General features: G+C 27.9%; 1 protein-coding gene across 1 annotated transcript in view; it reads left to right on the forward strand.

Moving 5' to 3' along the window:
* LOC129980530 (uncharacterized) overlaps window positions 1–12760 on the forward strand; it is a 376005-nt gene that overhangs the window by 336441 nt on the left and 26804 nt on the right. The window contains exons 4-6 of the mRNA XM_056090871.1: window positions 1086–1295; window positions 8385–8501; window positions 11062–11377. Of these exons, the coding sequence (XP_055946846.1) occupies window positions 1086–1295; window positions 8385–8501; window positions 11062–11377 (643 nt within the window). The remainder of the gene's footprint in view (window positions 1–1085; window positions 1296–8384; window positions 8502–11061; window positions 11378–12760) is intronic.

A 12760-nucleotide genomic window follows, 5' to 3' on the forward strand; every position in this document is an offset into this window, starting at 1 on the left:
ACGAAAATGACACTTTTAATCATAAAATCCCATGTGAAATTTTATGTATTTAAATAATTCTGTTTTTGAGTTATAGTGTTTACATGTTTCTGAAAGTCAGGCTGACAAATAGTCAACTCCTTGCTGCATTTGGCTCAAAATTAGATAGGTGTAAAGACTATAGATGGTCATTCTTCGTACCGAATGGTATTCATCTAGCTGTCTTCGTTTTTCAATTATCATGTAACTAATATTCGAACTGGCTGAGAAACATACCTCCTCTATTCGGATTTTGTTCAAAATTTGATAGATATCTGCAATTTGGTGCAAAGATCTTATGCCAAATTTCAGCCGTCTAGCTCAAATCGTTTTTGAGTTATCTTTATCACAGGCAGACAGACGGATACTTTCCAAAAATGGGTTTTTCGAACTCAAGAAGGTCTAGGAAGTGGAGATTCGTCAAAATTTCGTTTTTTTTTTTATTTCTTTTAATTTTTTTATGATTAATATGCTTTTTCTATACTGCGTAAACGAGAAAATAAAAATCAACCACATCATTCCCTATTCAAATAGTAATAAAATTCTGCTTACCGGATAGACACCTAATATATTCAATATTTTAACATATTACATAATCATATGCTAGTATATTTATGTCAAGCTTTTAATGTTTCTAAATTAAAATTTCAAAGTAAATCATTCAAAACTGCATATTCGTGTCCTTTAAAGCATCCACATTCGAGACTGTCGCTTTTGATGATGGCAATGATTTTACTATTATGAAGCAACACACATTAGTATGATGTATTGTTTCATATATAATTAAAATTCTAGAAAAAATAAGAAGTGTCTACAACTATAAACTGTTGATTTAAAGAAATATTTTACTTTTTGAAAGGTTGAATAAAGGCAATGATTTTTGGTACAGTGGCATTGTGTCTTATTTCATATATTATTAAGAATCTAATAATAATAGAAGACAGAAGTATTTACAACTATAAACTGTTAATTTAAGGAAATAATTTTATTTTTCAAGGTTTTAATCATGTAATTTTTTTTCTGAATGTTATTTTCCATATTTTAATTGACTTTTTTATCTCTTTCAGAGCACCAGTTTTTGGTCCAGATCGCTTATGTTCCGGTGAAAAGCAAATTGGCATGTGGTCCGGCTCGGTTGCATTTATTGGATTACATGTTCTGCCTCACAGCCGGGGTGCCTCCAAAGCTTCTGGGCATATGGCCACTGAGGGAGCTGCGCAGATTCGGGGTGGTGGATGGAAAATTCTGTTTCGAAGGAGGGTCGAGATGTGGTAAAGGTAAATAGTTTAGAAAATAATAATTTAGTTAAGTATATTTTCTTGCTCTCTGACAGAAAATTTATTTAATGAAAGCGTTTCATCGCAGTTGCTGTTTGTCATTCTCTCTCTCTCTCTCTTTTTTATCAAAGTGAAAAATACTTGAGGAAACTGTACAATTGATATAAACATAAACTTTTTCCAATGCTTTATTCATTGTTTTCAACTAAACAGTTGTAATTTCTCTGGTTTTGAGAAAAAAAAGAAAGAATATATTTTCTTCATTACTCTTCTGTTAATAGAGTTCATATACCGAACTGCGCGAGGAAATTTGACTAAGGTATATGACTATATTCATAGGGAATTTAGAAAAAAATCCTCAAATATTTTAATGTTTATATGACTTTTTTATATTAATATAAGAATAAAATAATGTATAAAAGTGAAATTGTTTAAAAATATATGCAACTTTTGAAGGAAAAATAATATTTTGATGTAAATTTTAGTATTTATTTACAGAAACTAGAATTGTTTTAGAAAAAAAAAATGCTACAGTTTTTCATTTTCCTTTGTAACATTACATGTGTAATAATACCTTAGAGTGTTACTAACTATTATCTAAGAAATAAATTCAAAAATAAAATTTTTGTGTGTAATATATGAAATTATCTATGAAATTTTGGGATTTTCTCAAATTTCATAGAATGTTTACATTAAACAATCAAAAATCCACTTCTAGAGCATTCAACATCAAATCTGTAGTTTATTTCATTCTGAATAAAATAAGAGCACTTATTATAAATTTCATTAAAATATCTTGATTATTTTTTTGTGATATGACGATACTCGTACAGCAGAATTATGAAAAAACTCATTCTTCAAAAAATGCATTTAAAGTTTTTAAATGCGTATGAATGAGAATCATTTAAGTGTCAATAGTTTCTATAACTTGGCGTCTAATAAAGTATCTAATTAAAAGGCAAAATGAAGATATCACTGAAAACAGAAACCAAGTTGGGTACCTTCAATGAAATGGGGCTTAAAATTAATTCAAATCAGTCTTCAGAAAACAGATTATCTTGATCTGGCACTCCCTCTCCAAACTTCTGTACCACACCAGCAAGAGGAAGTTTGTCCCCGTCAGATTCGATACAGAGATACAAATCACTTTCTAGAGGTACAATCTATCAAGTCACATATAAAATTCAATTATTTACCACCTTCCGTTTTAATATTTATATTCTTCACAAAATCGACATACAGATAAGCCTACATATTTCCAAAGATGTTTTTTTTTCAGACTCTAGAATGTGATTGGGTGGGTTCTATACGTGCAGTGGCAGATGGAATTGTTATTAATGTTATCTAATCCTTTTTATCAATAATTGTCAGATAACTAAACAAAGTTTGATGATTTTTACGTAAATGTCTCAAAACACAAATTCTCTTCAAAAAAATTTGGGGGTGGAAAGTTTTAACGATTATAATATTTTTTCTATACATGCTTCATATATGAAAGCATAAAAATTCGCATTATATTTTCATTTCGCATAAATTAATTTCTAAAGATATTAAATTCATCTAAATCTATTTAAAAAAAGTAATCTAAACCAATACAACTCACACTCTCACTTAAGACCTGTTCTTCCTATTGCTGCAGTTAAAATAAACGCTCAACGAATAAGTACCACATTCTTCGTTTCACAATGAAAAACCCCTTCCAATTCCTCTAAGTGTTTAAATAGCAATTATCAACCTTAAACTTTCCCCTCTCTGTACTGTTCTCTCGAGAAAACTACTTTCACTGCTCTCTAACAAATTACTGTCTCCAATGTTAGTTTATGATCTGCATTAGCTATCCATTAATCACTTTAATGGGAATTGTAATCTTTAAATGTATGTTATGTATATATGGATTGTTTGCCCAGCTTACGGCTAAAAGCCTTTACAACCTTATGAAAGCTCATCTTGCCAATTAATGACTGATGTTTACAGATAAAGATTAAACACATAGTCCCATCGATTCATTTCAACATTCCGGACTGACGCTTCTATAAACTCAAATATTTTATTACAATTCGATGGATTTGGAACGAAAAAGAAGATAAAATTGTCTGGAATTAGGTTTTAGTTTTGGTTTCATAAGTATTCAATTCAACACATAATGGACTTTAAAAATGCAAAATACTAGTCATGGATAAATTTTCCGTTTTTAATTAGAAATTATTGCTATCATTTTATAATTGAACTGAGATTTTTATAAATTTCGATGCTTTCATCACTTTTGTGTAAAAGTAAAAAACAGAAACCAGCAGAAATGTATCCCCGAAAATTTCTCGTATTTTTTCTAATAAAAATGTTAAACCTTTTTCTATCCTCACATAAAATTATGGAGCTTCGCAATGCCGGGAACACTATAAATGCTCAGATTTTCACATTCAGAATATCGAACATGAGAGCTGAGTGGTTTTTAATATTCTAAAGAAAAATAGCACTTGAGTATTATTAATTGCAATCAATGATTGCGAAAGGGTCTATTTACATATGATTTCTGGTGATTAATCGCTGGGATGAAGTTGATACACAAGTACTAGAAACCGAATATGCTATTGACATCTTTTTCCCGACCAATTGAAACTAAAATTGTCACAAATGCTCAGATTTTTATTTTCAGAGTCTCGTACTTGAGAATTGTATGTTTCGAACATAATAAAGAAATCTGGAACTTTTATATTATTAATTGCATGCCTTTCTCGAACAATATCGAAAGGCTCTATTTATGTGTGATTTCTTGCGATTAATCGCTGAGATGAAGTTAATTCACACGTACGAGAAAACCGAATATGTATTTTGGACATCTATTTTCCGACCGACTGAAACCAAAATTTGACACAGAACAAAAACTGTTGTCAGAAGATAATATACCACATTTTATTTATTTAATAAGTTATTGCATTTTCACAATGCAAAAATATAGACCTACACATGATCATTCTCTTAATGAATATAGTTGAACATTTGATTCAGATATACACTTTACATTCAAAATTTCCGTACCAAATTTTATCCATTTAGCTCTTTTCATTTAGTCGTTATGGTATTGCCTTGTATTCGAATAGCTTCCTCAGAGTAGAATTTTTTTCAAAATTTGATAGATATCTGCAAATATGGTATAAAGTCTTTTTATCAAACTTCATCTGTCTAGCTCAAAAATGTTTGAGTTGTTTTTTTTTAAAACATGAACAGATATACATAATTCCAAAATTGTGCTTCTTGAACTCAGTGAGATCAAAGGCGCGAAAAATTGTCAGAATGAATTTTTTATTTTACATTTAATACATTTATAATACTTAAAACGTTTAGAGCTTCAAGAAACGCTATGCCATTTTCAACAAGAACAAAAGTAGATTTATTTTATACAACAAGAACAAAACATCAAAAAAATTAACAGAAGAAGTTGAAATAGCTCTTTCTAGTTATGAAAGAAATATTAAGTTCTTGCCGGACAGATTACATAGTGGGTAGTGAAACAGCAGTACCCACACTTCGTATACAGAAAAGTTTTAAAAAATGTTTTGAGTTTTTTTATTGTATTTTATTGTCGATCATTTGTATGTACATCAAGTTAATAACTGAAATAATAAAATACAGGTTCATAAAAAATACGCTATATACAGCAGTTATTTATAGAATTATTTTCAACTCTTCACAACTGAACATTTTTTTCCTCCATTTAGTAAATTAACAAAACAGCGTTTTCAAAAACTTTTGTTTTTTTTATGAAGTTTTGCTTATTCATTATTTATAATTATTTTGTGTTTAATTCACTATTATAAATATTATGTAATCTTTCAATCGACTTTTTTCTTAAATTCCAATTCACTGCTAGATGTTATCAAACTGGTATTAGTTCACTGCCTCCTCATATGGTATCAAACTTTTATAGCAATCATTTATTATTTAATCCTTAAATTTTAAAATATTAAGATAATATACTATCGTTGGGAAATATTCAAAACTCTGGTACATTATAATATGACTAAAAAATAAATTCCAGGTTTTAAACATGACAAAAACACTTAGAAATTATTAAATAAAAATCTCTAAATTATAAGAATAAAATTGAATGAAATAAACTATGAATAAAGTTTTATAGATAGTTGAATGAAAGAAATTAAGAATAGAGTTTTAAAGATAGTCCTTACGTAAAACTGTAGAATTATGACTCATTTTGGACCAATTTATTCGCATTCAGGAGCTTTTTCGAACAAAATATTCTCATTACTTTTCTATACGATGAAATTTTAAAAAAAGAAGCGTATTTGAAGAAATTATTATTTTATGTACATAAAAAGATAAAAATATTTTAGAGTCTTTCATGTCATTAAGTTTTAAGTGAATTAATGTTTTGATAAAGACTTAAGTCGGCAAAAGTTTTCTTAAAGAAAGAAAAAAATTTTCGATACTATATAAAATATGCTTATTAGTTTACCAAACAGCAATTTCTCGATAAATTGCGTAGAGTAATTTTTTTTTCAAATTTTTTCGTTTATAGTTTATCAGTCTACTGAAACGCAAAGCCACCATTAGCTGATTTTCTCCATAATGATACTTTTTCGTTTAAGAACCAATTATTTAAATATTCTGAATATTTTTTTATCTAAGGTAACCTTCTTTTGACAATTATTTACTTTTTGAACTTAAAGAATTTAAATAATTTAAAAACATTTTTGTAATGTCTTGGAAAGCAAAGAGCTGCATTCGAATTTTTTTCATAATTATTTTAACTATTCCTTATTCTGATTGGATACGTTAACATGTTTAAAACTAATTGTTAGTTCATTTATAAGATTTCTACAAAGCTAATAAAAGAGAAATTAACACAATTATATTAGATACGCCGTATTTTAGAGACAGAAATTACTTTTTTTTATTTTAATTTATTAAAACTTTTTTTGCTTCTTTTAGTAGTATTTTTTTTATTAAATTTAGAAATACAGCTGGAATTTTCACAAATATATTATGTAGTTTATAATCAATTTAATCTACTCATAAATATTTACATATTGCATTTATTTATGTATTTTTTTCAATATAAATCATAACTGTAATAATAAATAATTTTCAAATTTTAAGTATTAAATTTCTTCATGACCAACACTTTAAAATTTCCTTTTCATCGGTATAAAAATTTGTTTTTCATATCGAAACAAATCTAAAAATAATAATGATGACATTCGTAATATTCATTATTAATGAGCTTTTAATTAATTTAATTAATAAGTTTGGATATTTGATTATTTTTTGCCATTAAAATAATTGGTTGTAAAATTGAATGAGTTATTAAATAAATCTCTTGACTGATCAAAATGCTGGAAACTAAAATTAATTAAATTTAGAACTTGCAGAAAATTTTAAATTTTGCGAGTGCACAACTGATTAAATTATGACACTTATACATATTAATTCAAGCCTAATAATGCTAATTATAGTTATTAGAATTCTAATAATGCTAATATAGTTATTAGAATAATGGTGTTATAATTCTCACTCAATGCTATTTCATTTTAATTAATGCTGCTATGAATCTATTCGTAAAAACATAAGTGCATATTTAAACAAATAAATAACGAGAATATAAGAAATAAAAATAAATGTTCGAGTTATTAATTTACAAGCGTTTGAAAAAAAAGAATATCAAAAAAGGTTCTTTAAGTAATTTATACCTTCAGAAATGAAATTAAATATAAAATTCGGATTTTTTTAAGTCTGGAGTCGTTATTTCACTGCAGTTTCTTTTATTGGTTGCAGAAAATCAAAATTTTGAAATTCAGAAAACTCTTGAAAGGATTTTTATTGTTATAAAAGTATACAATATTTAAAAGATCTTAATAATTTTTCATCGAATAATAATTTTATTACATCACATTCTGAAATAAATATTAGATATTTTAAAAATCTCTAGAATGCCAGATTATCAACAATAATAAATACTTTTAAATAAAATATATTTTTCATAGTTTTTTCGATGTATTCAAAAACATTATGGAAGAAATACACTGTTCTTAAACTGAAATTAAATATTTATATTTCAAAATGCAAGCGAAAATTTTCAGCAAAAAAATTATTCCATTATTATAATGGATTTATTAAATATGCATATAAATAGCTCCATTTAATTCTTTTTTTTTTTGCTTTAGGATGTGTAATATTTTACCATTTATGGCATCTTTAATTTCAAATACTTTCAACTATTTACTTATAAATTACATGGACTATATTAAGAAAAGTAAATGAAATGAATTATTAATTAAACATTCTCTGCTCCCATAAATTTTGCAAACGATGATTTTGATCTAGATTCGAGAATATTAAAAGACAAATTAAATTATTTTTAATCTTAATTTAATTCGTTGACTTCAAAATTAAAGCGATAATTTATAAAAAAAGGAGGAATTTTGGATTAAAAGTGATTTTATTAAATATTCAAATGAACATTTTTATTTTATCTCTTTTTCCCTTTTGACAGAGTATTATCACTATGTCTCTGACTTTTATGATTAAGCTTAAATAACTTTTAATTAGATACCTACAAATCGCATGAAATATCTTTCTATTAAAGTAACTGACACAAATTACCAGTTACCACCATTCTCATTTCACATAAATCCTGCAGATTGTTTTAATTACCTTGAACGTTTATCATTCCGTCACATATCCGCCATACTTCTGGAAACGAGAAGTCAGAAAAGGCTCTTTTCCAAAACATACTGTAGGTAGTTTATTATGAGTAGAATTTTAATTTGCTGGAAGATGAAAAGCAAATAATTTAATTTCTTAGTAAATACATGCTGTTGAGAGAACTAGGATAATAGGACATCTTATTAGGATTTATACATTCCGTAATTTCAAGATAATTAACAAGCTTGGCTTTTATTGCTGGAAGTTGAAAGTTAATTGCCGGTATAACCTCGTTATGGAGTTTTGTTAGTCAAAATATTAAATGCTGCAGTCGTATTTCTGCTTTTCTTTCATAAATTGAACTAAATGACATCTCTGAAAATGTATTTCTTTCTCTTTTAGTTTTTTAATGCGCCATTTTTGTTGCAGGTGAAGGTCTCCATGTTCTTTTGACTAATCAAGCAAAAGATTTGGTGCAAGCTTTTGATATGGCGTCTAGAGGCAGATTACCTGGAAAAAGAAAAGTTTCGGTCAGGAAAAATGCCAGTAAGGACTTTACTTCGAATTTGATAATTGGAAATTTATTTTTTTTAGCCTATCTTATATGGTTCTTGTATATTGAAAAAGAAAAAAATTATAATTTTTTCCCCTTTAGAACTCAATAAAATAAATTATGTTTTTATCTATTTTCAATTTTATCTATTACCCTCATATGATGCGGTAATTTATAATTAATATTTATTATAACTTAGAGATAAATTCGAATATGTTCTTATGTACGCATGCATGCATATTTTTACAAGGACGACTTTTTTTACTAAGCCTTTAAAAATTTAAAAATTTTATATATTCTTGCATAAAAGTTATGCATTCATACTAGTTTAGCATTTCAATTTAATAAAAAAGGAATTGATTAAATCTAGCTTCTGTGGAAATTGTTTAGACTTTTTCCTTTTATTGGTTTTTATTCCAATTAATGTTTTGCTAACAGACTGTACAAATTTGTTGAGAATAATTACAATGAAATAATGAAATTTGTTTTTATAAATTGGATCAACAGAATTTAATAATTTCCTGTTGCATTTCATATTGATGCTCATTTATATTACGAATACTTCCATTCATCATTATGACTTTTTTAAAGTTTTTAATGTATGGTTTGGTAGAAACTTTTTATTTGAACTGATAGAAACTATATATATATATATATATATATATAATTCTCCAGTCTCTCTTTCTGTCCCTCTCGCTCTCTCTCTAAACATTCATTTATAGATAGATAGGTGGGTGAATTGGAAAAGTTAAATTAATTAATTATTAAATTATTATCCGAAATATTGTTTTTCTAATCTCTGTCCAAAAGAGTATTACACATATTTTCTTTAAAATAAAAATCTGCAAAAAAAAAAGTTCGTCATTAGTTTGTTTCTCTGAAAAATGAGTTTGCTCTTTTTTTTTCTGAAAAACTCTTATTTTTTTTTATTAGCTGAATTTTATTTAACTAAAACTAATCCCTTTAATAATATTAAATGTGAACAAAGAATAAATTGGATGTAAAGAAAGTGACTTAATATGGAAATTTCAAAGAAGAAATATGAATGAAAGTGAATGAATACTCAAAAGAAACATGTTTGAAGAGAAACAACTTAAAATTCAAAGTTTGGATTCCTTAAAAAATATACAAAATCAGAAAAGGGGAGAAGATCTAATTTTATTTTATTGAACACAAGCACAAGAAATTGATCAACTGTGCTTGTGTTCCATAATTTTATTTTATTGAACACAAGCACAAGAAATTGATCAACTGTGCTTGTGTTCCATAATTTTATTTTATTGAACACAAGCACAAGAAATTGATCAACTGTGCTTGTGTTCCATAATTATATTTTATTGAACACAAGCACAAGAAATTGATCAACTGTGCTTGTGTTCCATAATTCTATTTTATCGAACACAAGCACAAGAAATTGATCAACTGTGCTTGTGTTCCATAATTATATTTTATCGAACACAAGCACAAGAAATGGATCAACTGTGCTTGTGTTCCATAATTATATTTTATTGAACACAAGCACAAGAAATTGATCAACTGTGCTTGTGTTCCATAATTATATTTTATCGAACACAAGCACAAGAAATGGATCAACTGTGCTTGTGTTCCATAATTCTATTTTATCGAACACAAGCACATTTGATTGATCATAATTGCTTGTGTTTTTGAATGGTGATTATAACATGAAAATACTTATTCAAAAACTATTTTTAAGTAACTATTTAAAGAATAAAATCTAAAGATCAAGTCTCCATACTCCTAAGGGAAATATTGGAGTTATCTACGTGATTTGGGGTTAGCTACGTGAACTTTGGCATTTCATAAAATCTATGTGAGTGAGGTATTCATTTAACAACGAAATATATATCATTCTTAAAAAAAAATATCTTTTTTAATTCAATAATCAAAATATTCAAGAAAAATGAATGCCAAAAGCATGTCCTTCCAATATTCCTTTTACTGAATAATTGATAATTGGATTCCAGCATTCGCTTACCCTCTTTACAATGTTAATATTTTAGTTAAAAATAACCTGGCTGTAACTTCAAAATCAGTGATTTGCTAAGCTCTTTCCTATTGGTGGATATCATTTAAAGAGTTCCTCAATATTCATTCATGAACACGGTTCAGGTTGAATAGATCTCCACAGGAAAACACGAGATGGTATTCCACGTTCATCTTAGTAATAAAGGGAAGAAAGATTATTTTGTTGTAAGTTTTCAGACACTGAAAATACGAAATGAATCTCTGAAGTAATCGAGATAAAATTTAGAGGATGGCAGAGGGAAATTTGTGCGTGAGAGCTAAAAGATCCTACAGATGTGAAGTGCAACTTTCAAAAGTCATATAAAGTCATCTTAGTATTTGAAGAAACTTTTCAGGAGTTTAAAATAATGCATCAATAAAACAATACATCCATAAAAACATGTTCCCTCTTCTAATAAATTTACGAATATATTCGAACTGTCTTCTGTGTTCAGGTTGCCTTCTATTTCTTAGGCATGTTGTAAATAAGTTCATGTCTTTTTGTTTGATTCTAAGACTATCCCACAGGTGGAGTTGATGGCAACACACATTCCTCATTGGGTGGAGGAGGCAGACCTTGCAGCGGGACTGCCACTGGCGAGAACGAAAAAATAGAAACTTGCAGCTCCGAGTCTTCCACCAAACCGCTCCTCAGTTCCGGTTCGGATGGCAGTGACGTGGGGAAAGGTGTACGCCCTTGCCACTTCCACTACAGGTGGCCCTCTTGCATCGTTCCCTGTGGTTCAGCTACCAGAGGTGAGCTTGGCGTAGAGGATGGTGCCAGAACGATCGCCAGGTCTACAATAGGGAGCCATGGAAGAAGTACGGACGGACAAATGCTATGGTAAAATCAGTTACTAGATTAAACTTTTTTCAAATATTCTTCGAATAAATATGTATCTTGCTTGGGGGAGGGGGGGGGGCTCAAATGAAAAAAGGGAATGTTGTAAGAAGTATTCAAAAAAGATGTAGAAATTAACATCAAAAATTGCATAATTTAATTACTATATATATATATATATATATATATATATATATATATACATAAAGAAAAAGATTGGGAAAATTATGACCATTAATGTACAAAGCAATGATCACAATCTTTGAAATGTTTTTAATCTTTATCTTTATAATCGGACAATGCAATAATCACCAAGAAATAATAGTTTAAGATCGTAAAAATGACTACATATTAAAATTAGTACAGGCGCTTAAGGTGTATGTACACATTTGAAAAATCGTTCAAAATATCGAATATTTTTTTATTGCTTAATAATGTTGTCTAATCTTTTAGCTTTCAAACGATACCAAGATGTTATCAATATTCGAAATATTTCTCGAGTTATAATTATTTTTCTTGGGGAGCTTTCATTAAAATCTCTAGTTACGGTGTTTTTAAAACTCATTTTATGAAGAATGTTATTTTTCCACTATGTTGCTTCATTCAAACAATCATAACTCAACAAGAAATGAAACCAAATACAGTTATTTATATATCAAAATAATCTGTAAGAAATAGCGGATGTTTTGTGCCTCAGTCAAAGTTATATTTATAGAAATAAATTTTTTATAGCTATTTGAAAGTTAAAATGATAGAAAAAATCTCGTTTTTTCTATTCATCGTTGATGAAAAAATTGTTTAAAAAAAACTATATATTTTTATAACTTGATTGAGGCAGACAACATGAAGATTAATATTAGGCATAATTTCCAATTAGAATTATGTGTCTGTGCAAATTAGAATTTAAGATATTATGTTTCAAAAAATAGACTAATTAGCTCATTAAATATTAATTAATTAATTAATAATTAGTGTAATATGGTTTTTTCTCACTGAAATGAGTTTAAACATATATTAATGACCTACTATGAAAAAACTGGACTTTTAAAGTTAAAATTTTAAAAAAAATCTTCAAGTGTGTACGTACACCTTAATTTTGATAAAAGGATCTACAATTTATACTTACGAGAAAAAGGAACTTGTCCAAAAAGCATCCGACCTTTGACCAGGAAAAATATATCACGTGGCGAAATTAGGACCCTAATCCCCTTCAAAGTAGGCTCCTTACGCCTTCACACACTTAGCCCACCGATCCTTCCACTGCCGAAAATACTTCTGGAAGACTTCTTTTAGAATGATGCTCATCTCCGTTGTCGCGCTCAGCACTATTTCTTCTCTACTTTCAAAATCGGATCCTTTCAAAGGCATCTTCAATTTCAGAACGAA

This window comes from Argiope bruennichi, chromosome 8, assembly GCF_947563725.1.
Source record: "Argiope bruennichi chromosome 8, qqArgBrue1.1, whole genome shotgun sequence".
Lineage (NCBI taxonomy): Eukaryota > Metazoa > Arthropoda > Arachnida > Araneae > Araneidae > Argiope > Argiope bruennichi.